At 43.1% G+C, this 25,814-nt stretch overlaps 1 protein-coding gene across 1 annotated transcript in view; it reads left to right on the plus strand.

The window, feature by feature from the left end:
* Nucleotides 1-25,814, plus strand: part of robo1 (roundabout, axon guidance receptor, homolog 1) — a 125,951-nt gene that overhangs the window by 98,612 nt on the left and 1,525 nt on the right. The window contains exons 12-28 of the mRNA XM_079246683.1: nt 29-195; nt 284-405; nt 2,033-2,264; nt 3,066-3,187; nt 4,786-4,957; nt 6,727-6,927; nt 10,321-10,347; nt 11,926-11,968; nt 13,638-13,792; nt 15,642-16,022; nt 16,688-16,804; nt 18,840-18,984; nt 19,222-19,452; nt 20,017-20,495; nt 20,582-20,746; nt 24,121-24,396; nt 24,481-24,674. Of these exons, the coding sequence (XP_079102809.1) occupies nt 29-195; nt 284-405; nt 2,033-2,264; nt 3,066-3,187; nt 4,786-4,957; nt 6,727-6,927; nt 10,321-10,347; nt 11,926-11,968; nt 13,638-13,792; nt 15,642-16,022; nt 16,688-16,804; nt 18,840-18,984; nt 19,222-19,452; nt 20,017-20,495; nt 20,582-20,746; nt 24,121-24,396; nt 24,481-24,674 (3,229 nt within the window). The remainder of the gene's footprint in view (nt 1-28; nt 196-283; nt 406-2,032; nt 2,265-3,065; nt 3,188-4,785; nt 4,958-6,726; nt 6,928-10,320; nt 10,348-11,925; nt 11,969-13,637; nt 13,793-15,641; nt 16,023-16,687; nt 16,805-18,839; nt 18,985-19,221; nt 19,453-20,016; nt 20,496-20,581; nt 20,747-24,120; nt 24,397-24,480; nt 24,675-25,814) is intronic.

The raw sequence follows: 25,814 nt of genomic DNA on the forward strand, positions 1-25,814 counted from the left end.
TTGAATTCTTCCTGCTGCGTGTCTACAGTCATGCTTCGGGGAGCAGCTGGCAGACCTTGGCAGAGCATGTGAAAACTGAGTCATTTGTACTGAAGGGCCTGAAGCCCAGTGCAGTCTACCTCTTCTTGGTGCGAGCGGCTAATGCCTATGGACTAAGTGATCCCAGTCCTATCACTGATGCTGTGAAAACACAAGGTTAGAGGTGCATTCTAACATGTCTGAGTTATATACACCGTAGAAGCTCTTTTAGTGCATTTTAAAATCTCTGTGGCCTTGTACGCAGATATTCCTCCAACTAGTCCAGGTGTGGACCATCGTCAGGTCCAAAGGGAGCTGGGAGAAGTGGTCATCCACCTACATAACCCCACCGTTCTTTCCTCCTCATCTGTCAGGGTGCAGTGGACGGTAAGTATGGTTTTCTCCAGGCATGTGCTATTATCTCTATTTTTGGATAATCTAAAGCCTGGTAACGATTGGGATGGTGTTGTTCTGGTCACTGCTTAGCAATGCTAATTTACCACCATCTTAGTATGCAGGAGATTAACTCTGCAAAAAGGATCCTGAAAATCAGCCCAATTCCTCTTTATGTCTATCTGGTATGAGCCTGAACTGGTCGACACGCAAGAAAGAGGAAAAATCAGCAGCTTTTTCCACAATAAACCGCCTTTAGAATTAGACTACAATGGCCAACCTTCTGCAAAGGGCCAAGTTGTACTGTTTGGCAGTGTGTGGCGTGCCAGCCTGTGCCCTCCTAGATTGAAAACACTTGACGACTGTTAAAACAATACTACTGAGAAGGAGGAGACGGCCAACTTATGCTCTTAAGTGGAAATGCCTTACAGATGTTAAAAGGAAAAGGTGGGCGCAGAAGAAGTGCAACTGGGAGCTACCCTGTGGTGTTTCTGTGCTGAATACGGGATACTAATGTCTGTCTGTAACCAACCTGGTTGGTGCGTCTTTCTAAGACAGTACTATAGATCACGGAGCTAAACATCCCATAGTAGATATTAGTCTGTAGGATGAGTCACTGAAGGGTAAAAACAATCTCAGCTTTGCCTTTTGACAGAAGGCCACCCCCTTCATTCCCAGGCATTATGAAGTGCCACAGTGAGTGATGAATGGGGCTGAGGAAACGTGAAAAGGATACTGACATGTCAAGACTGATTTAAAACATTACTGGCCAGTTACTGTGTCTTACTGGAATGTACCAGTAAAACACATGACATGACGGAGGCTGACAGTGTAGTTAAGTGGCACGGTTTCCTCGTTTTGTGGTGTTAAATTTATCCCCAATGTGGAGTTTCTTGGTTTTAGATTTTCCTTTGTGCTGTGGTAAAGGATTACAGTTTTCTGGCTAATGAAGACCACCTGAGCTGGCAGCATATTTTACTGAGAAGGGATAAAGAAATCACTAAAATCTTTACAAGCCAGCACAGCTTGCCTTCCACTGGGACTCATAGGGATATTAGCATGTTGGTTAGTAGTTATTCTTTTCTTGCACCAAGGTAAATCACAAAGCAACATTAATTATCCCTCAATGAAACAAACAAATCCCTTCTCTTTGCATTTATGTGCTATTCGCTCCATCAGATGGAATTTATTTTATTGTACTGTCGGTTTTCTGGTACGTTAAGTGAAAATCAACACCCCCCCCCCCTCTTTATTTCCTGACTTCAGCAGTCAGATGAGAGCAGGACGGGATGAGACAGACTGTTCTGGGAGTCTGGGCCCTATTTAACCAGCTCCAGACTTGGAGGAACCTTTGGCCAATGACCTCATAGTGCGGTTTGCACAAATCACTGCTGCTCCAAATGGCGCATAGAAACACAGTCAAAAGAAGAGATGTAAATGTGGATGAATAAACAGATGGGCAATGTGATGGGTTAGCACCCCATTCCATCTAGTGCCTGCTATATCGGTCAGACAAATCCATTTTTGTCCAGCGATGCTCCGGTATGTTTCTTTGCTGCATCATTTCCCACTGTAAATAATAATAAAATCAAGCTGACTGCATCTTTGTGCCATTTTTCAGGTGGAGCAGCAGTCGCAGTACATCCAGGGCTACAAAGTAATGTACAGGCCTTCGCCAGAGGGGCAGCAGAAGAGCGAATGGGGTGTGTTCGAGGTGCGGACCCCTGGAGAGGACAGCGCTGTTGTGACGCAGCTTCGAAAGGGTGTCACATACGAATTCAAAGTCCGCCCCTTCTTCAACGAGTTCCAGGGAACAGACAGTGATGTCAAAATTGGCAAGACGTTGGAGGAAGGTGGGGGGATGTGGTGCTCTGAGGCTTGCATGCGTGCTTACATGTTTTCATGTGTACACAATTTTATATGCACAGCTTGCATGTGTGAGAGCAGACAGCAGCTGTTCGCAGGAGGCAGTGAGGGGCAGGACGGTGGCTGCATTATGTTCTGTTCAAATGTGCCGTATTCAAGCAAGTCTGAGTATCGAACCTCATCCAAAGCAACTGCATGCATGTGTTTCACTCATTTTTCGTGGGGTGTGGTTGTGGCAGTTGAGGTTTGGTTGAAACCCAACAGCAAATTTTCATTTGTAACTAACAGTTAGGAGAAATGTGTTTACTAGTGTGTGTTTGTGTGTAGGAGTGTTTTGATCTTTTTTTTTTTTCTGCTGGGTTTTCCTTTGTTCCCAGTTTTGTTGATAATTGCTTTTGGAGCTCCAAACATGTTTGTTCCCCCATAAGAAGGAAAAAGCGTTTTTATGTTGAGTTCACAATTATTTCGGTTTGATTACTCTTTGACCACAGGTTGCTATTCACACACTACCATATACTCCACCATCATTACTCACTGGCTCTGTGAAGCAAACTGTTATTTGTTTTTACTTACATACAAAAGCACGTATATGATTGCAGCTAACAGCATTGTAATTTCCATGATTAGTCAGTTGTATGTTCTCACATCAGCCTCAGTCTCATGCGGCGATAAAGGATAAATCCTGACAGCTAAATTGCTTGTGGAAGCCTGAGATACGCTGAATGCAGTAACAAAAAAAGCGTGTATCATGTATGAACATTTTTTTTTTCTTTGTCTATCTCTGCCAGCCCCCAGTGCCCCCCCTCGTGGGGTTACAGTGACAGAGAGTGGGGACAATGGGACTGCCATCGTCGTCTCCTGGCAACCCCCTCCAGAAGAGGAGCAGAATGGGGTGGTCCAGGAGTACAAGGTAACACACACACACACACACACACACACACACACACACACACACACACACACACACAAAAAAAAACTAAATAAAAGGGAGCCAGTAGTTACTTTAGGTGTGAGTGAGTGACACGTGCTCTGTTAAACATGAAGGAGAGACAAACGTGAGTGCAGACAAAAGAAAAAAAAAAAAAAAGACAATGCACAGACATGGGAAGGTAATAAATCCCTGGTTAAGGCGTACCTTTGTGCACACATCACTACACCTTCTGTGTGTGCTGACAGACACTCAGAAACAGGATAAAGAGTCAAACGCTGAGGAGCTCGGGGGAACAGTTGGGAAACAGTGCCATCTGGTGGAAGAGGCAGATTCATACAGTTTGTGGCATTCCAGTAGAGTTGAGCAACTTTACCAGTTTTCTCTCTATTTATCCAGTAGCAGTGATCACTTACTGGTCTTGGTTGTTTTTTTTTTTTTTGTAAACACTAAATATGTAGCCTTGTATGTCACCATGTCAGAGGAGGAATTTTTGCAAACACGTATTCAGATACTAATCAAAAATCAATTCAATTAGCTTTCAAAGATACCAAAATTGTACCAAGAACAACACAGTGTATCTGAGGAGCTGATCAGAAATATAAATTTTAATTAATCTTCAGGACAATCATTAAGCACATATTTGAAAAAAGGAGAATGTGTTTAAAGAGAACTAAAAATGAGAAGAAGCATGTTTGGTATTCCACTCATGTCATTGGCCAATGTGTTCCTTCTCCAGCACATCTGAGTCGCCCCCCCCACCACCCACCCAATTACTTGACACAGTAATCCAGGTGGCCCATATTTCATTGCTACTGTTAGGACTACATCATCCACTCATACAGTATGCTGTGGAAGTCCTGTATTTTAATTGGAAAACCCTTTTGAGTCACGGGGAATACAGATGAGGGGTGGAATGGGAAATGATGCAGAGCCTGTGAAAAAGTTAAGTCTGTTAATTTTCCAGGTAAATGTTTTCTGCTGATAGACTTCAGAGTAATTTCATGGTTTTTAAGTCCAGTTTGAGAGCGCTCCCTACTCATTACTGAGCCCCGTCCCCAGCGGCACTGTCACTCACTGCAATTTCAGGACCCAGAAAAAGCCTCATGTAGTACACACCAAAGGATGTGAGCTTATTAACATAGTTAAGTGGTGGGAGGACGTGGAGTAAAGCAAGTAAAACGTCAGTCTTTCAGCATGTGGTGGTCTCCCTGCTTCATTCCGAAGTGAATGCACACTCCTGTTTGTGATCTGATCTCTGAGACCTCCTGCCCCCCCACCAGGCAGTGACAGCTCTTGGCTTCTGTTGAAATTTGGTTGCGGGCTTGATTACCAATCACCATTTGTTTTTCATTGGTTTCTGAGTGCTCCGAGACGCGTTATGGCTACCTCGGCTTAAGCTGCTGCCCATGTTTAGAGCAGCCTGTAGAACTGTTATAAAATAGTTTTCCTACCTTTCAGATGTAACTTAATACCCCCCGTGTGCTAAAATGTAATAATGGCAGATTGGTGGCAACAACTAATGTCAATGTTGTCATGAAAACCTCATTTCCACTTCATGTTTGTCTCTGTTATGGCAGATTTGGTGCTTGGGGAATGAGACTAGGTACCACATCAACAAAACAGTTGATGGCTCAATGTTATCCGTGCTGATTCCCGGTCTGGCTCCTGGGATCCTCTACAGTGTGGAGGTGGCTGCCAGCACCAGCGCAGGCCCCGGGGTCAAAAGTGAAATCAACTTCTTCAAGCTCGGTGAGTTCTCTTCTTCCTGATGGATATGCTACTGTACTTTTGTGCTCTGCCAACCCTTTCAGCTGAATGAAGCCCAATCACTTGACAAATAATTATGGCATTAACTTGTCCATCTCAAATAAAGACCTTTTTCAGTAATATGACCTTCTGCCAAGTAAACACACATTAATTTAATTCCTTTCTTTGTTGTATCAGACATGTGCAAGCCTCTACCTGTTCCCCCTTTCATTATCAACATCTTGGTATAAAGCTGTAATTTAGGTGATTGCTGTTGAACACACATAATCAAACGTGCCATGAGGAGTGTGATGGGTTTGAATGACGGAGGGCTTTTACGGTTTTTGTGCTGCTTGATAAGGTTTTCGCTACAGTAGCTGGCAGTGTGGGCAACGCAGGCACATCAAATTCCAGTGTTTTTGAACTGCCTGCCGCACCCTTTTTCACTTTAGTCGGGACTCAGTCTTCTGCCTGTGTGCGGCTTCAAACAGCAAAGACTACAATGAAGCCTGCACCGTTGTCTGTAGCAGTAAGACAGGATTGCTGTAATTTATCTTCATTTTTCATCCTTTCTATCCAGATGGACAAATAATTTTGAGATATTTTGTAGCTTTTTATTCCCCTCCGACACATTTTCCAGGATTAGGCAGAGAGAGAAAACAGCTCCATCTGGTTTTAAATGTGTGATTGAGTGGGCCGAGATGGGCATGAAGAAGCATCCGCTGTGACCGATACAATTTATCTCACTTGAAGAGTTCCTGTGGTGATTGTTGCCATGTTGCAACACTGGAGTGGAACAATGTGCCTCGGGGACCAGCGCTTCACCCAAATGCATTTGTCACACTCTGAGCTTGTATGCGTCATCCCAGTTTAGATACCTGTACAGTCCCTTGTGGGCTGCTTAGTCACATCGGTTCGCTCTGTTCCACCGGCCTGACAGAGCCACGAACTGAGAAGACAGACATGGGAAGAGAGGCAGTCAAATGGAGACGTAGACTGAGACAGAAAGATATGAAGCATATGAAAGGGTAAAGACCGGCTTGTTTGGGTGGAAGTATTTTAGCCTCTGGCGTTGGAAGATGGTAGCAAAGCACGGCTACAACATGAAAGACTTGAGAAACAAAGATGAAGACAAAGTAACAAGAACATAAAGAAATTTTGAAAATGGCAGAAGGCGGGGCGAGTCAGAGAAGTCTTTCATGTATGGGGCATGAGGGAGAAGCAGATGAGAAAAACAGACTGGAAGCAGGTTGCTGTGAGCAGCTGCACAGACAGCATCTGCATGCTGGATTTCACAGTAGAAATGGCTTCAAGGCATTCACGCCTCTGTCTTTCACAGTTGTTCCTCAGTTTGCTAATTACTGTGGTGTCTGTATTTGAGTATGATCTCCGTGGATTTGTTTGCATGATTAGGACCCCACCGCCGCTTAGTGTGAATGATGCTTCATGTGTTTTTTTTGGGTTTTTTTTTTAATCCAGTTCCACATGGATGTTATGGTACACATGCTCTGTTTTGTTGCTTTTGTCTCTTAAATTATTGAGGAGAAAAAAAAAAAAAAAGCATCCATTTCTACAACTGTTTGGCATTCCCCTGCTGAGCATGAAGCAAACCGGCTCCATTACCTTTTATTTCAGGGTTTTGTCTCACTGTTTAAATCTCAGTCATTGAATGTTTCACTTCTTACTCACTTTGCCATTTTCCATTATTTTATTATCAAGGGGGCCATTTTTAACGATTCCTAAACCTCATCTTGATCTTTCCTCGCCCTCAGATTCGTCTGGGCGAATTGAAGAAAGTTTGAAGCCGGAGAACCCGCTGCCCCAGCAGATCTCTGACATAGTCAAACAGCCGGCCTTTATCGCCGGCATCGGAGCGGCCTGTTGGATCATCCTCATGGTCTTCAGTATCTGGTTGTACCGACACCGGAAAAAAAGGAACGGCCTGTCCAGCAGCTACGCGGGGATACGGAAAGGTTGGTGCAACAAATAAATCTGACACTGAAGACTGTTGGGCTTTGCCAGTAGAGTTTGGAGTTCCTTATTTTATTTCCAGATTGCAAAATTAACTGAATTAACATCAGTGTGTTAGTGTGTTGTTGTTCTTGCTCTTTGTTTGGGTTTTTTTTTTTTTCCAAAAAATGCTGCCAACATACCTCACATCCTCTTCATCCCACACACTTCTTTGTGGTGCGTTTAAAGTGACGTGAAACAAACACTTTCCAGCAGAGTTCTTGTGAGCTCCCACTGAGAGTATCGCACGATGACATCTTGTATTTCTTTTTCATACTTCAGTCATGCTCGTTCTCCCAGGGTGTGAAGAGCATTTTCAGAAAGCACCTTCTGAGGTCCAACAACTCCCCTTTCAGCAACTCCCCTCTGACTGCAGGAGATAGGACAGTGTACTGGAATTATCTCCCTTTATCGAGGACATGCTGACATTTTCACACGCTTAAAGTATTTTTGTTGTAGTTGTGGAGAAAAAGGCTTTGGATATGGAGGAGTTAAGCATTTTGCAATCTTGTGAATCACTCCTGTCTTGTTTTGAAAGGCTGAGAAACTCTTGTTTACTAGGGCTGCAAAGAAAAACTAGTAGAGTTGCCACAACGTGACCTAATGGGTTTTACCTGATTCAACTTAGAGTGACAGGGTTCATGACATGTCCGGCCTCTGCTCGCAGTAGCTGGAGTACAAAGACAGCCATTAGCCTTTCCTCATTTGTGTGTGAGCTGGCTTAATGTGTGGCCTTGGGCTGTGCAGCTGCTGCTGAGAGCTACCTGCTGTATCTCTGCTTCTTGGCTCAGGTTTTACACTGACTCTCAGGGTTAGAGGAGATCCACCCTTCAACCTTGATGCACAAACAATGCACTGATTTAGCTGTAAATCTGCAACCGCCTCACTGAAATATAAACTATCCATGTCCTAAATCTTCTGCAGCCATACCTAATGGAAATTGTCAAGTGAGAGACATCTCAGTTAAGTTCACATTTGCAATTACCTGTGTGGTCTGTAATGGTTAGAACCATTCTGTTTTTGCTTATGTCTTATATTACAGAATGCATAAATGACCTGCGGTCAGGCGTGAGGGGAGATCGCCTTGTAGAATGAGGTTACCCTTTGTCCCTCTGTGATTCTATATGTTGATGTTACTCAGATAAGAACAAAAAAAGGAGCTCTTCAGGGGAACAGTAGGCAGACATGCTCCCCCCCACCCTCCCCTCGTGCACTCAGACCACAAAAGGCCACGGTCTTTGTTGAAACTGGTAACCAAGAATGTTTTTAAAGAGTATAATTGCAACCACATGAATGTACAATCTGCACTCAGGGTGAAATAGGTTTTAGGGAACTCCTGTGTGTGCTAAAAGGTTATGCCCCTCTTGCCTATAACAGAATACACATTTTATTAAGTGAACTCAACTGTTGTGTTTGCTATTAATACTAAGCTATTGATGCTCCACGTCTGTCTAGAAAATAATAATTCAAGTTACATCAATTTGCAGAACCAAGTTCATGTGATGCAGCAGAAGTCCTTAAAAAAACAGATATCCCAGATCCATTTAGATAGATAGATAGATAGATAAATACTTTATTAATCCCGAAGGAAATTGTGCAGTTGTCCGTTGCTCACATTCATAAAACAGCAAAAGAGAAAATTTAAAGTTTAAAAAAACCAGACAAATAAATAATTCAACAGCATTAAAAGATAAAGTGCTACAGGTTAAGGTGCTACAAGTTAAGGCACTGAAAAAAACAAAGTTCAGGACTAGTATCAGTCTCTCCTGCTCCTCCCTGAAGTGGCTGCATTATACAGCCTGATGGCACGAGGGATGAAAGAGTTTTTTAGTCTATCAGTGGAGCAGCCCAATGAGAGAAACCTGGAGCTAACAGAGCTCCTCTGCCGAGAGAAGACAAGATATAGGGGGTGGCTCTGATTGGAGAGGATTGCCCTGATCTTAGAGAGCGTCCTCTGCTCCACCACCTTTTCCACAGAGTCCAGGCCGAGTCCAACCACAGAGCCTGCTTTCCTTATGAGCCTGTCCAGCCTCTGAGTGTCCCTCTTTTTAGCGTTGCCCCCCCCCCAGCACACAACAGCATAAAAAAGAGCACTAGATACAATCGATTGGTAGAACATGTACAGTAACTTTGAATAGACTCTAAAGGATGCCAGCCTTCTTAAAAAATACATCCTGCTCTGAGCCTTTTTGTACACAGCATCTGTGTTAGCTGCCCAGCTCAGACTGTTATCCAGCTGCAGCCCCAGATATTTGTAGTTAGAGACCACCTCCACCTCAGATCCACTGATGTTGATGGACTGTACAGCAGGGGGCGCCCGGCGGAAATCCAGCACCAGCTCCTTTGTCTTTGATGTATTAAGCTGGAGCTTGTTGTGCTGGCACCACTCCACAAAGTCCTTCACCAGGCCCCTGTACTCCCCCTCTTCACCCTCCCTAATACATGCCACAATTGCAGTGTCATCAGAGAACTTCTGCATGTGGCATGTATCTGAGTTGTACTGAAAGTCAGAGGTGTAAAGAGTGAAGAGGAGGGGCGACAACACCGTGCCCTGAGGTGCTCCAATACTGCAGGTCAATGTTGAGGACCTACACCCCCCCCACTCGGACAAACTGTGACCTATTAGTCAGATAGTCTGAAATCCAGGTCACGAGGTGAGGGTCCACAGCCATGATGTTCAGCTTCTCCCGGAGAAGGCTGGGCTGGATGGTATTAAACGCGCTGGAAAAGTCAAAGAACAGCATCCTCACCATGCACCCTCCAACATCCAGGTATGTAAGGGCACGGTGTAGAAGGTAGAGGACAGCATCCAATCTGTGAAAGGAGCATCTGTAGAAGTCCTGCTTCACAACGAGAGCCTGACTTTTGTATTTTAGTCACATTTCTCAGACTGTTTTGGGTTGCCCCTGTCTCCTCTTCAAAGGCATTCATAACAGAGATAAAAGCTTTCCAACAGCTGATATCTTGTTTGAGCATCAAGAGGAGATTCAACCATGATTAGAGGATTCTGCTGCTTAGTTTGTTGGCACAAGTCATTTTATGACATAATTGTTGGAGGAAATAAACGGCAGTATTCGTCTTCTCAGACTTCTTGCAGATGGAGACTTGGGTTAAAGTCAAAGAGAAACATTTTTAGCAAGCCTGTATTTATGAATCCCAGTGTGGTGCAAAGTTGCATCAACTGCAGTGCTTTCGACCAAACCCATCACAGGATCTACATCCATTTATTTTCTTACGGCCATTTTTTTTTTAACAGTGTACTGAATAAATTTGTCAAAATTGTTCAGTTTTATTCATGAAAGATTCTCACGAAGTCAACTCCAAATTGAACAACTTCTCTTCTTGTTCCTCCACAGTTCCATCGTTTACTTTCACACCAACAGGTAAGCAAACCTCTCTTCTTTTTTTAATACTAAACTGATATGTTGATGCTGCAGTTTGAGCTGTTTCATGTTTTGTGAAGCATTTTAATGTATATGTTGTTAAAGACGCACCACTGATCTGCACCTTCTATTGATAGCAGATTGAACACTTTTGCTTGCACCCTACCTGTACTGTCAAATCTCTCCAGCCGCTATAAGACAGTCTTATCTTGACTCTTGTTCTTTTCCTTTCTTTCTTTCTTTGTACCCTACGATAACTTCCTCCTGCCTTTCTTGCTGAATGAGTCACACTGTGCGTTTAAAATGTTCAATGTGTCTATATTTGTTTGAAAAAGTTGTAGAGTCGTTTCTCAGCCTCAGGACGCTGCTGGGCAGCAACAGCTCCAGAAATCTACATAACACACGTCACTTTGCCATCAGAGAAGTCCAGGTTGCAGAGTTTCTCAGTTTTATAGTGTGACTTTAAAGCAACTTGCATCTGAAGCTGAATAACTGCCAGTAAGATGAATTCATTTGACTTGAGCAAATAAAAGAGAAAAACAATCTGCATAGTTACCTGGAAGCTGACATCTTACCAACATCTTTGTTTGCATGAAGACTTGATGCTAAAAAAAAATAAAAATAAAAAAATGGAGGAACTGAGGCTTTTAAAAGTGGTGTTAAGTTGATCAAAGGGCTGCTGACAGTTCAGATGAGATTCTAAAGAGTAAAACACAACCAGCACACCATTAAGACAATGACATGGCATGAAAAGTATAAAGGAGCCATCTGTGTCTGTCATTTTGTCTCTGAGTGTGTATTTCACATGCAAATCTGGAATACTTTGTCTGTTTGAGGCGTGTTATAGCTGTAGATGGAGGAAGTAACTGTGAAAGACAAAGCTGCACAGTGTGTCGGTGACTACACTGGCTAATCCTGTCTGTGCAAAGTTTGTATCAGTCTTTTCAGTAACACTGCTGTTTCTGTCCTTGAGGCATCCTATCAGGTGGAATAATTTCACATTCTCAAGCTTATTTCTTTCCCTGCTGGAAAGCTTGCAGATGTGGTTATGTTGGTCACCTGAGGAAAAAACTGAGATACTTAGTATAAACAGGACTTAACGGTGCATCAGCTGATTCTAATCTAGAATCAGACTGTGATACATCTTCTGGGAACATAAATGCAGACTCAGACTACATTTCCTGTTATATAAAAAGAAGAGACAGCACAGCCAAGGCCCAGCCTGCTGCTTTCCCACTGACTCTCCTCATAGGGTAGAGATTGTAATTAAAGTTGGAAGTTTATCTCGCTTTCACACACTGCCAGCTTACAGACCCTTGAAAGAGTCCAACTTGCAGCGCTGGAGCTTCAAACGCACACAACCTGAGCCAGACAACCAAAGAGCCCTGCATCTTTGTTCTTCATAAGCCTCTTAGGCGTCCTCCTCCTGCTCCTGTTGCTTTGTGTGTGTGATTCAGCCGAGTTTACGTCACACACATTTATGTTGTTCACCTGAACTGATATTTGATTATCATTTATTTTGAACCAAATTTCTAGTTGCAAAGATGATGGTGTAATTTGTTTTTCTATGTTTTTCAGTGGCATATCAGCGAGGTGGGGAAGGAGTCAGTAGTGCCGGAAGGTAAGGTGTTTTTTTTTTTTTTGTTTGTTTGGTTTTTCATAGGCCAATAATCTTGATTACATTTTAGAAATTAAATAATGATTTAATTAAAAACAAAAGGGTATTAAAATAGCAGGAGATGAGAAGGGCTGGGCTTGTGTACTTTTTTATGACAAACACTAGGGGGAGAGCTGTGCCTTTCTAAAGAGGCGTAGGGCAGAGGAGGGTGCACTAAGTATCAAATAAAACTACAGGAACAAAGACCGATGCAATCTGCCAGGAGCCCATCCTCATCCCATATGGTGGAGAACCCCATCCAACCGCAAGGCTGTGCCATAGCATCACCATTAAGCAGTAATGGAGATGCATGCACATGGCCGCAAAAAGAACACCTCCACTATGGAATGGTACATTGTGCAGGGAGAGAGTATGCAAAATCAGATTAGCCAAAACTCATTTGTATATCATGGCCTTTGGCAAGTTGTCCCATTGCTGGTAAATGGAAAACACAGACCAAAAAAAAAAAAAACTACAGCTAGAGAAAACATGCATTTAATTATTACCCCCTTACTACTCAAGAGTACAGAGTGTGCTTGATGCTGCACTGTAAGTGTGTGAGTGTTGTTTATGTGTTAATGAATAGTTAGCTTGAAGCCATCAACAGTAAATCCATATTCATTATATTACCCAGTCGCATGATTGAATCCCGTATGCAAGTGAGGCTGTGTAAGCTCTGCAGAAAAACAATGGTCGTTCAATATCAACATACAACTGGCGGAGTGATTGAAGAGCTATTGTGAGATTGTATTTGGCTGTACAAGACAAATGTGTTCATTACCCAAAATGAATCCCAGAAATTAGTCATTTAGAGGGGGGTGGAATGAAGAAATGTAATTCAATGCTAATTCGGTGCTGGGATATGCAGACTGGGAGTCGTTCTGTGCAGATTTGAATACCCAAACAATATATGTTCCTGCTAAAGCATACTGCCTTCCCTTTGTATGCTGAATTCATGTTTCTCTTTTTTTTTTTTTTGACACTTAGCGTTCAGTTTGTGCTCATGTTGTAGAGTAGAAACCTGTTAAATGAGGGATCGTTTCAGTCACTATAAAACAGGAGCTAAAACACTGGAGATGTATGGCCAGACTGTAATGTGAAACAGGCCCTCAAAAGCTACTCCACATCTTTTTTTCTTTTTCTGTGTAGATAAAACACATCTAGTCAAAGAGATACTGTGTGTGTGACATCACGGTATCTGCTCAGGGAGCGCGTGTGCTTCACTGACTGTTCAGGATGTGTATTTCACAACTTAGGCTGTGAACGTTATCTGCTCGTCTAATCCAGGCAGATCGTTAATGCTCACGAGGGCTCAGAGAAAGTGTCATCTGTTGTACGCAAGTTAAGCACACAATCTATTTAGCTGGGCTCTTTTTTTTTTTTTTTTTTTTTTCTTTCTTCAAATATTTTGCCTTGACATGTGTTTGGCCAAAAGGCAGAAAATACTAAAGCCGGATTTTCAGTTGTCCTCTTCTCAGCTGGATAAATAAACTCCACATAATCTTCTCTTTCAGATACTATGTTCCTGCAGGTGTTTCGGTTCATTCATTTATATGCCATTGTGGCATTAGTCTCTTACCATTGTGAACATTTAGTCTTTTCTTTCTTTTCTTTTCTTTTTTTTTTTTTCCAGGCCTGGTTTGCTAAATATTGGGGAATCTGCCACTCAACCCTGGCTGGCTGACACATGGCCCAACTCCTGTTCCAACCACAATGACTGCAGCATCAACTGCTGCACTGCAGGCAATGGCAACAGTGACAGCAACTTAGCAACATACAGCCGACCAGGTTTGTCATGTCTCCCATATATGTAGGCAGCAACCAAAATAGACACTCCTCCCAAAGGCAATGTTGCAGTCTTTGACAAAATAACTGTAGAGATAAGAAATGTGGGAGCTGAGGGAATCTGCGGTGAAAAAGGAAGTAGAACCTGATATCTAGGTTAGCTCCCTGGGGATTTGTGTGCATCTCTTCCTTCTTTTGGGTCTCCGCTAGAAAAAAACCTGAAGAAATATTAGGATAAAGAGCGACTGTGTGCTTGTGTGTTTGATTTATCTGAGGTTAAAGTAGAGCTGTTTTAGGCTGGAAATAAAAGGAGTACGCTGAGCGGGGCTTATAGCTCGACTCGGTTGCTAATCAAATTGCTGTGCTGATTTCCATACAGTTGTTATAGCCGGTAATGTAATTTCCCCTAAGTGCTCAGTTGTTTAAGAAATGTGCAGCGGGCGAAGAGGTCAAGGCTGGACTGCAGACGATGGCCAGAAGCAGGAAAAGAGAATGATGGAGGGAGGGGGCGAACCTGCACATAGAAAAGGAGAGGAAATGTGGGATGAATAACAATATGCTTAAAAAGATATGGACAGGGGTGGGAAGAGTGAATGAGATCAAATTAAGAAGGGTAGGAGAAGAAAAGACACTTGGAGAACATCACTAGGTGGTCTTTTATTTTATTTAATGAAATTGTCAACAAAGAAAGGTGAATTTGGCGACAGACTTTTATAAACTGTGGCTAGAATATATTATTCTATATATATTGAACTATGAACGGTGCAGCTTGGATGGCAGGACTTAATGTTATTAATGTTCAGCCATGACCAACAAACCAAACCATGGAAACTTGGACTGTAATGAAATGTTTTATGGTCTAAATTATGCATTTTGGGACTATGCCTTTAATAGCAGCACATAATTCCTATCCGGCTGTTCTACCTACTATCAATCCTTCCACTCAATAGTTTCTCCTGACTTCCAGCCTCTCCCAGTGAGGATAAATAATTCATTTTGCAGACTTTACAGTCAAGTTTGGTTTTTATTTCAGCTAATCACCCCTCTGAGGTTGAACATGGTGCGAGATGTTTAACAGGGAATAACGGGCTAAAGGCAGCCCTCACTCCTTGCATGACACCCTGCTGTATGACACTAAGGAGCTTGCCAGTGGTGTGCTTTGTGTGTGTGTGTGTGTGTGTGTGTGTGTGTGTGTCCAAACTAAACTCTGCGAACATTAAGAGGATCACTGACTAGGTGACAGAGCAAAGAAATGGGAGTTAATGTCCCTTTATCTCAGTCATAGGGGCGCTTTCATACACGGCCCTTTGAAGTGTTCCATGCAGCTGAAATGTGAGGTGCATGGCACAAGCAGTGTGTACCTATGGCCGTCTTTGGTATTTACTGCAGGGTTGGCTCTCAGATCTGCTGGAGGATTTGAATATTTTATGAGCCAGGGAAAATTGGATCTGTCAGTGAAGCTGTGTTTTTACTGCATACCTCATTCCATGTCTTTGATACAGACATGTCTCCCTGTCCCCCTCAATGAGCAAAGATGCTCCCACTGTCAGCTGGAAAAGAACAGAGATAACAAACAGACTGAGTCATCAATGTGACTAAGTGAAAAAGTGTAACATCACCTGTTTTATTCACCTACAATAGTTTACTACAGCAAACAAAGCTGAGGCTTGAACAGAAGTAAAAATGTCTCTATATGGTGGACAGTGGTCTTTAAATGCTATAAATGGAAATGTCTTTCACTCCAGCTCTACAGTATAACATATTATTTGAGATCTTTGACCAAACTGGCTTGCTGCTGATCCGCAGTAAAACAGAAAAAAAGACTGACTAAATACCTCCTCATGTTCTCCAGCCGACTGTATCGCCAATTATAACAACCAGATGGAGAACAAGCAGACCAACCTCATGGTGCCAGAGTCAGGAGTCTATGGAGACGTAGACCTGTCCAACAAGATCAATGAGATGAAGACCTTCAACAGCCCAAACCTAAAAGATGGCCGCTTTGTAGGTCCAGGGGGTCAGCCGACGCCTTATGCCACTACACAGCTCATCCAGTCCGCCATCATGGGCAACAACATAAACCCAGATAGAGGGACCGGAGGGAGTGGAGGTGGACTCGGGGGTGGAGGGGAAGTGAATGAGAAGCACTGCTGGAAGCCCCCCTCAGTCCAGAAACAGGAGATGGGCTCCCAGCTGCAGTACAACATCATGGAGCAAAACAAGTTAAACAAGGGTGAGTGTGTGGAACAGCCAGCAGCCGTAGTTGCAAAGGTCAACTTCGAGCCATGATCTTCCTCCACTTGATTTTCCACTCTGTTCTCTCCTCTCCTGGCTCTTTCAGCCTCACTGTGGACGCCTGTAGAAGAGTTTCATGCTCATTCCCCCCTTGGCTCTGTCTCAGTTCTTTTCAGTCAACATAGACTTCATCACTCTTTATTTCTGCTTGTCTGTAGAAACATTCACATAATCCTTCATCACTCTTCACTCAGTGGTTTGCTGCTTGGATTGCAGTCATCTTATGGTATCTTGGATGCTGTATTATGAAGATTTATCCGTGGTGTTTGATATAAAAAAAAAGACAATTCAAAAATCTTTGAGTGAAGTTATCATTACCTAGATGTACCTGCAGAAAGGAACCACGTCTGGTGTGATAGTTTTGAGATTTTGTGCAGATGTTGCATGTACCCATTTACCCACCTGAAAATCATTAAGTGCATGTTTCTTGTGAATCCTAATTCATTGTATGTATAATTTCACATTTCCAGAGTGAAATGGTGGTGATTTGTCCTTCATTTCCATGTTTACAACAAACTGGATGGGTTACTTGAACTGTGCTGGCTGACCAGGATGTCTGCCTAGGGCTGCACTAACTATACAATGCACTCTCTCCACCAACAGATCGCTACAGAGGAGGAGACAGTCCAATGCCAGCAACCATCCCCTACAACCAGACTCATGACAGCCACACCGGAGGGTCTTACAACAGCTCTGACCGAGGCAGCAGCAGTACCTCCGGTAAGAAGGCCAAGTCAGAAGCTAACGTATCCAAACATTATCTTCTTCAAGGTCTTTAAAAATCTGACTGTTGATATTTCATCTTTTTATGCAAAGTACTACTCAACTTTGCTGTCAATGCTAATACTTTATTAACTACGGAGGCTACCACATTTTCCAAAAATATTTCACCATTATTACCATTTTCATTTTTTGTGGCAATGTACACCTCTTAATACTCTTGAATGATGGGAGAATTTCCTCTCTTGGAGCCTACAAGTAGCGTGGTGGAATGACATAAAAAAAAGCCTTTTGCTGTCTTGTCAACGCCCAATACGGCCTTACTGACATGTTGTGCTTCCACTGTCTCATTGGGTAACAAGCTAGCACAAGCTAGCAAGTGAGTCTGCAGTGTAAAATGAGGAGAAAAAAAAAACCATACAAAACTGTACCATTTCCATCTATCCATCTTCTGCTGCTTATCTGGGGTCGCATTGCAGCATCCCAAGCAGGAAGGACCTGACTTCCTTCTTCACCAGTCACATTAGCCAGTTTATCAGGGTGGATCCAGAGGCATTCCCTGACCAGCCAGTAGATATAATCCCTCCAATGTGTCCAGGGTCTTCCCTGGGGTCTCGTCCTACAGGGACGTGCTCTGAACACCTCAGCAGTGAGGCATCCAGGGGGTATCCTAACCAGATGTCCTAGCCTTTACCTGGCTCCTCTTGATGCAGTGGAGCAGCGACTCTACTCTGGGCCAATCCCAATTTATAATTTAATTTAGCATTCATTTAGCATCTTGTCTCATCTGAGCTATCTTTAGTGAACGTACATTTTAAAGCAGTCGATTTGTTGATCAGGCATGGTGACATGTTGCCATGAATCCAAATTAAGCTGTCACATGATGTAGCCATAATGCCTAACTGTACAAGTTGATGAGGGGAGTGTGTTATAATCTGGTGTTGCTGCAGTTGGCTGGGTCCAAGTTTAGCAACATTATGTGCCCAAAGAATGGCCGACTACTTGAACATACTGAATTCCAGGTTATTCCATCAATGCATTTTTTTTTCTTCCCTGATGGTACAGGCATTTTCCAAGATGACAATGTGACGCCAGGCTTAAATTATAAAAGAGTGGTTCAGGGAGATTGAGACATAATTTTTTACACATGGATAAGCCACCACAAAGTCCGACCTTAACCCCAATGAGAATCTATGGGATGTGTTGGATATGTATAATGAATAGCAGTGTGCCATCAAAGCGAGTCAGAAGCATCAAATTTTAAGGTTGGAGATTTATCTGGTGTCACTTTGTTTTTTTACATGTTTTTACCATCAGCAATATATCATTCAAGAGACTTGAACATTAAACACTTTAAGCCTAATTTGATTTATTTCCACGCTTAAGAAAAGCATACAAGATGTTAAAAACAAATGCAGGCTCTGTGTTTTGTTTTCTGGTCCACTCTGTTGGACAAGGATGTTTAAAGCACATTATTTATTTAGGTTTTTTCTGTTTTAGTTTTTTTCCCCTTGCTTGTTTTGCATTTGTTCCTTTAACTGGTTTTAGTTAAATTCTCGCGCGGAGCAGCCTAATTTCATCAGGGCCTCAATGTCACTCTGTGGACAAGAACAAATGATTACATATCGCAGACGGCATGCAACACTGCCACCTTAATGCCACGTATCCATTCTGGTATTATGTTTGAAGTTCAAGCCATTAAGAAGAGGCCTTTAGTGTTCGCTGCACATCACAGCTCATTGGTTCACAATTTTAATAGTTTGGCATTAATTGGAGCCTTAACTGCAGTTTATTTTTTTTTTTACCTTTCTTTTTGATACTGGTTTATATTCCCATTGGGAAAAAGCTGGATTTTATATTATATCCTACCATTTATTTAAGCACTATGTGCACTCTTACATGAAGGGTTGCATTAGCCTCTGCACTCTCATGTAAAACTAGATTTTCTGTCTGTCAGCTTCTTTATAATTGACTTTTCAGACAGATTTAAGTATTTGTATCTGAAAGAGTCTCCCCCAATTTCTTCTTTGGACAGGGAGTCAGGGTCATAAGAAGGGAGTGCGCACCCCCAAACTACCAAAACAAAGCACAATGAACTGGGCTGACCTTCTACCCCCTCCTCCTGCAAACCCACCCCCCACTCGGAACACAGAGGAGTACTCTCTTTCAATGGAAGAAAGGTAGATAATTTCACCTGCATGCACACAATGTATTTAAATACTACTCCTGCCTCTCTGCTGTTTATTGCTTTCATTCCAGTATTTGCCTCAGGGTTCTGTCTATTACCGCAAGGTTCATGATAAATAGAAGAATGGCATGAATATTTAGTGCATACTTTTCGTGCTTCCATATATGAAAGCATTTATGTTTCATTGAGTGATATGTAGCTAACAAGGAACGTTTGTGTCCGCGGGCAGCTGTGATCCAGACATGCAGTGCCCTATGCCCCCCTCTCACATGTACCTGCAGCCTGATGAGCTGGAGGAGGAAGAAGAGATGGAGAGAGGTCCCACTCCTCCTGTCCGCGGGGCAGCCTCTTCTCCAGCTGCCGTATCCTACAGCCACCAGTCCACAGCCACTCTCACTCCCTCACCCCAGGAGGAGATGCAGCCGATGCTCCAGGATGCACCAGACATCCACGAACGCAGGTAAACCTACAACACAACCAGTTCTAAATATGAGCCAATAGACTGTGCTGATGTTCTAGACATGTATAGCTTTTTTTTTTTTTTTTTTTTTAAAATGACTCCATATTCTGTACATTGTACTGCACTGACAGCAGTTTTTCAAAAGCATATCTTTGCTTTTAGAATGATTTGTTACCTTGCAGAATGTCATTTGTTACACTCCATTTCAGAACAGAATGAAAAGCATTTAAAATAATGTCACTGACTAAATTTAGTCCAGTTTATTTTATGTCAGTGATAGAGATTGTGTTGTACGCAGCTGTACACAGAAACTGTGGAGAAACTTATCTGGTATCATGCAACATTGTAACAGATTTACATCATTATTTATACTTCAGTGTTCAGGTTATCAAAACTTACCAAATGTCTAATCTTCCAAAGCGAGCATCACCTCTTATTGTAATAAAAACATGCCAAGTCAGCATTACTCTCCAAACATATGATCCCTGTGAGATTAATTTTCTATCCCTTAATGATCCTATTTTTCCAGAAATTATGGTATACTCCATTACTTTCTTCTTGCAGGCGCCATGCTGTGAGCCCCCCACCCCCTCCAAGGCCCCTCTCTCCCTCACACACATATGGGTACATCAGCAGCCCACTGGCACTGGACACTGACGGCATGGAGGAGGAAGACATGTTGGAAGAGGAAGATGGTGATGACACAGATGGAGAGGTGGCCAAGATGCACTACCACCACACCCATCCCCACCACCCCCAGATGCACGCGCGACGGCTGCTTCTACGAGGGCTTGAACAGACGCCTGCATCTAGCATGGGCGACCTAGAAAGCTCTGTGACCGGCTCCATGATCAACGGATGGGGGTCAGCCTCTGAAGAGGATAATGTCTCTTCAGGGAGGTCCAGTGCAGTCAGCTCATCAGATGGATCCTTCTTCACGGACGCAGACTTTGCTCAAGCAGTTGCTGCAGCCGCAGAGTATTCAGGCCTCAGGGTGGCAAAGTACCCCAATTCACAAGGCCACGAAGTGGGAGGAGCTTCAGGTAAAGCCAGTTGCTTCAGCATGAAATGTTGTGACAAGAATTCTGATCAATGGCAAAAACAAACATTATCTCTTTTCTTTTCTCAGCACGAAAATACCAAATAAGCCAGCCAGGCCACCGTCCTGGCAGCCCAGTGTCTACAGACAGTAATATGAGTAGTATGGCAGCTATACACCGGAGGCCTCCTAAAAAGCAAAAACAGCATGCTGCAGGTCATCCAGGGAATCAGCGACGGGAACCCTTCAATGAAGGTACACAAATAACCACATCTATTTCGCTTAAAACTCCGCTTTGCTTCAGTGTTCATGTTGCATTTTTTTTTTTTTTTGTCTTGTCCAGCACTTAGGCAAGCAGAATGATGGTCTGGATGCTGTGTTCTGCTGAGCAAATTTTCTCTGCCAAGGGAAGCTTTATAGATATAATGATCCCCTTGACTTTATGAATTTTTATTTTATTTCTATATTTATTTTGTATTGTTGTTTGAATTGTAGAGTTTGTACTGCTGGACCAGAGAGGACAGACGAAAGACAGAAAGAGAAAGGAGAAAAAACACCTCATAAGAAAAGTGAAAATGATAAAGGGAGAGAAAAAAAAAACTAAACTAAAAAATAACCCAAAAAGAAAGAAAACAACATACAGATGTATACACATACACACACACACATACATACGTACAAACATATATGCACTTGCCAGTATTAACACATATACATACAAGCCAACTTTAGATCATAGTAACTAAACTATGAATCTAAAAAGTTAAATATAAATGAGAAACAAACAAATGAGAAAACTAGTTGCTATTAGTGAATAAAACTGCGTGACGACTCGGTGACTGTGTCACATGCAGAACATGCAGAGTGGAACGTGTTCCGGAAAAGGTGATCATGCCAGTGCTTAAAACTCCGCTTTGCTTCAGTGTTCATGTTGCATTTCATCCAAATGAATACTAGCTGAGCAAAGTCACTTCAGCAACTACGACAATCGTGACTTTTTCGTGCAGTAAGCCCCATACCACCTTATGCACCATAACCACTCAACCATACCTTATGAAAGGATAAAATTCCTGCATCTGCAAACTCTTCATTGATTTCTATTAGGTCATTTGAAGTTCAAGTTGTTTAAAATGGTGAAAATTAGCTTTTGTAAGTGGCTTTTGGCTTTCACAGGTGTTTGGTTTTTTTTTAGGTTTAGAAAAATAAGCCTAAAATCCACAGACAAAAACCTGCTATCTAAATGGTGTAAGCAACAATAATTTTACCTCCTACAAGAGTGAGGCTTTAAACATTTTTCCTGTTTAAAAGGAAATAAACAAATACAAAATACAAAGACAACAGTTTAGCTGCATCCCACTAGTGTGCAGAAGGCGAGGTTGATTCCCATCGATTCCCTGGAAAGATATGGAGCAAACGAGTGCAGTTTGCTCTGGCATCATGTTTGTAAATGACTGAGTACGGGTATGCTGTGAGCCAGAGTTTTAATCATCTTCTCTCATGTGTTAATGCACATGCATACATGGCATCTCTCCTAATCTGTGGCGGTGCTAAACAGACCGGATGAGTGGTGGGCTGCGGACCAGGGCCATGGTGGGAAAGCATGGAGAGCTTGCGTGCTCAGGGGAGTTCTGCCCAGCCTGCCAATGCAGACACCAGGATGCATCTCCAGTCTGGCCACTAATGAAATTGATTCAGTTGTTGTGAAGAGCCACCACACACAACAGGGGCACAACATAAACTGAGCAGGCTAAAAACAGGAACAGCTGCACACAGAAGGAAAAGATTTAACCTTGTTAAGAAAAAGAGCAACCGACTATTTATGGCATCATTGTTAAACACTGAACCCTTCCACTGGAAATCCCATTTTTTCCTGTTTCCTCTGCTTTCATCTTGTGAGAAGATCATTTATTAAAATGTATCTGTATGTGAGTGTGCATGCTCCCTCTCTGGTGTGTAGTGTGTGTTGTCCCAGAGCTGGCTCTCCTCTTAGTGTCAGGTGTCCTTGAGTGTTGGAAGCACTTGACAGGGAGATTTAATATCCAGCTCGCTGGGAGCCAGACCAGCTATATAACTGCAGAATATCCAGCCCCACCACCTCCTGCCATCATCCTTATATCCTGGCTTCTTCCTCGTCTGCCACCCCTCCCTTTGGAGTGATCTCTCCATCCCACTCCCCTCTCTTCTCCTTGCATGCTCTCCTCTGTCTTTGTTTGAGTGGGGAAGGGTGCAGACTGACAGCGCCGCAGTTCTGTCTATCAGTGCTCCTGCTGATTGCATTTGATCTGAATGGATTGTTTTTCATTTGGAGGTTATTGCCTCCCCTGCCCCCAAACAGCATCCCACCCCACATACTCCGTCTGTGGTCTAGAATACTACTGCCAAGGTTATAGGTGAAGGAAGGTGATTTAATGACATTTAGAACACAGAAAGTGTGTTTACTTGTGTATTTCCATCACTTCTGCGCTCTACAAACACTAATGACAGCCAAAGAGGCAGGAAAAGAAATGAATGAATAAGGGAGTGAACCAGCATCCTGACTTGCCCATTGCTGACCTACTGGTCATTTCACTCGTCTGCACAGTGGATGTTAAAATACTGAAGTTATAACCCTTTCCTGTCTCTTCTGATCCGTCTTGGCCTTGTCTACCTAATTAAGTACAAGCCCTCAGATTCATCCTCCTTGGCAAGCTCAGAGACACTTTTCAGACATGAGTTTGGTCCTCACTGATATTTCCTCATAAATCTAACAGGCGCTCTGCTCCTCCCTTGTTGTGAGCTGTAGCTCACAGACTGTGGCATTGATCGGACTCCGAGGCAGAACTCTGGAGGCAAGGCAGATATTAAGAAAACTGCAGATGCCTCTCTGCTGTATGAAATTGACCCTCCACTATTTGTATTCAGGAGGAGTGGGTAGAGGAGGAGGATAATCAGAAAAATCCACTGAAGCTGCTTGTTTCAGCCAACAAAAACATCTGCCTTCAGTGTTTAAAAAAAAAAAAACAACAACCTTTGATTCCTCACAAAGTCCAGTTTTTGCTAAATCTATAAAGCCTGTGAGATTGCCAGTGGGAGCAGACAAAGTGTAAATGGTAGCACTCACCATGTTTCTCAACTTTTTAATCCTATGTGGATTATAGGTTTGGCTGCCAATAAAACCATCTTTTAAGTTAGAAGCTGATCAGAAGATGAAAAGCCATCGATTGAAGGTCGACAAGGCTTTTCGCTCGTATTTTGTTTAGATAGTTGTGTGATGTGTCAGAGGCCAGGTGGCCCTCTGGCTGGTCTCATATGAATAATGGCTCAAGGACAAGTAGCATTGATTCATTGACGGGGGAAGTGGAGGAGGCCAAAGAGCCAGCTGCTGACTGTCACACTCTACTCTTCTTCCTTCTCTACTGCCTCTTGCTCAAATCCTACAGTTCTGGCCAGATTCATGCTGTTTCCCATCCGCATATGTCTGTGTTTATACACACAGCACAGCTGTGTTTGTGCATAAACTGACAGATATTACAAACTAAACTTTCACAAGTTTACAGTATTTGTTTACCAGTTTTTTTGCAATGACCGGAAATGCATAATAAAATTTGTCTGAAGTTAATGTGTTCTCGCATATTGTGTTTATCCATCAGATCTCCCTCCTCCACCCATTCCACCTCCAGCAGTGCTTAAGTCCCCAACAAATCCTTCCAAGGTGGCTTTGGAGGGTCGGGGAATAATTTCCCCCAAAGCAGGAGAAGGCCGAGACAAGCGAGGAGGACTGGGCGGCCATCGACCACAGGAGGGTTTAGACCCCAGAACCAGTTCATCTGAACGCAGAGACGCTCAGGACAGACAAAAGACTGCTCATGGAGGGAAAGGGAATAAACATGAGAGTAGCACTGCCAACAAGGCACGACAGCACGCAGGTACAACAGCTAATCTGTGACATAATTCATCATCTTCATGAGGAAGATTTTAAGCCTCAAATCTTTCAAATGTTCTGTCTCCAGGTTCTGAGGACATTCTACCCTATAGTCGACCACAGTTCCCCACAGTCAACAGCCCTCGAGACCCGAGTTCCTCCAGCTCCATGTCCTCTCGGGGCTCAGGGGGTCGGCGGAGAGGCGAAGGAGGCCGCAGGAACCCTGCAGACATGAGCATCAATAGCTCAGTAGCCTTTCAACAAGGAGAAGAAGAGCTAGAGGTAAAATTTCTCAACTACACAAGCTAGCCATAAGCAGATCACAGTGACTGGGACTCCGACCTTCATGACTCTCTAAACTTGCACTGTGTAGCAACCATAGACAGTATATGGAGATGAACGTGGCCTCCGTGACGTCACCCATAGGTTTCTGAAGAGCTGAATTGAAGCTCGGTGGGTGGTTCCTACCATCGCCATCTTGGCAGGGGCATGCACGTCATCTCACCCCGAAAATACAAATATGGGAAAAGAGGTGGAGCTGAGAGGGGGGCTGAGAGCGTCATGGTGGTTGATTGACATCGAGCGAACTCTGAGCTTTCTGTAGCTAAGAGCTAATCCGGAGATAACTGGAGCTAACCAGCTAATGGAAGTAAAAGGGGCTAAGTCACGTTGTTGATCGGCTAAAAAACGCGGATGTTCTACGTTCTTCTGACTTGAAGACGGAGATTGATACCTGTCAATCAAAATGACACACCCCCAAATACGCAGAATTTTGAGATTAAATCACTTTTAAACGGGCGCGTTAGAAAAAAAAATTCCTGTTTTGGAGCCAGCCCCTAGCGGATGAAGGGGGAACTGCAGTTTTATGCACTAACGCATAGGCTTCACTTTTAACCACCGGAGGTTGCCGCTTGGTAGCGACGCTATCCATTACTCAAGATTCAGCTTGAATTTGAGGCTTCAGAAGTAGAATTACTTTAAAACTCCAAAGTCAAATATGTAAATAATACTGCCACTAGTCATGTGACCACATTGTCAGGAAATCTCCACAGTAATCCTACAGCCTGATCTCATGGTAAATAGGCGAGAAAAAAAAAAGAATAGAGATTTAATGCTTTCTTGTCAATATCCTGCATCAATACATACAGTAAATATTAGTACATCATCTCTTGCGATCCATTGCAATCACCTAATGCAACCTTTCATTTCAAAAGGACTGGTTCTGTAAACAGTTAAAATATGAGCAAACCAAAGGTATCGCCATAAGGGTAATATTTTCGAACAGTATCACCAAAACATTAATGTTACTATAAAGAAAGGTCAATTGTAAGCAGTCATACGTGTGCTAGACCTGTGTTCCTCATTGCGCGGCTTGCGAGACGCAGGCGGCTCACTGACTCGTGAAGCAGCCACTGGCTTTTT

The sequence above is a fragment of the Telmatherina bonti genome, assembly GCF_933228915.1.
Source record: "Telmatherina bonti genome assembly, chromosome: 9".
Classification (NCBI taxonomy): domain Eukaryota; kingdom Metazoa; phylum Chordata; class Actinopteri; order Atheriniformes; family Telmatherinidae; genus Telmatherina; species Telmatherina bonti.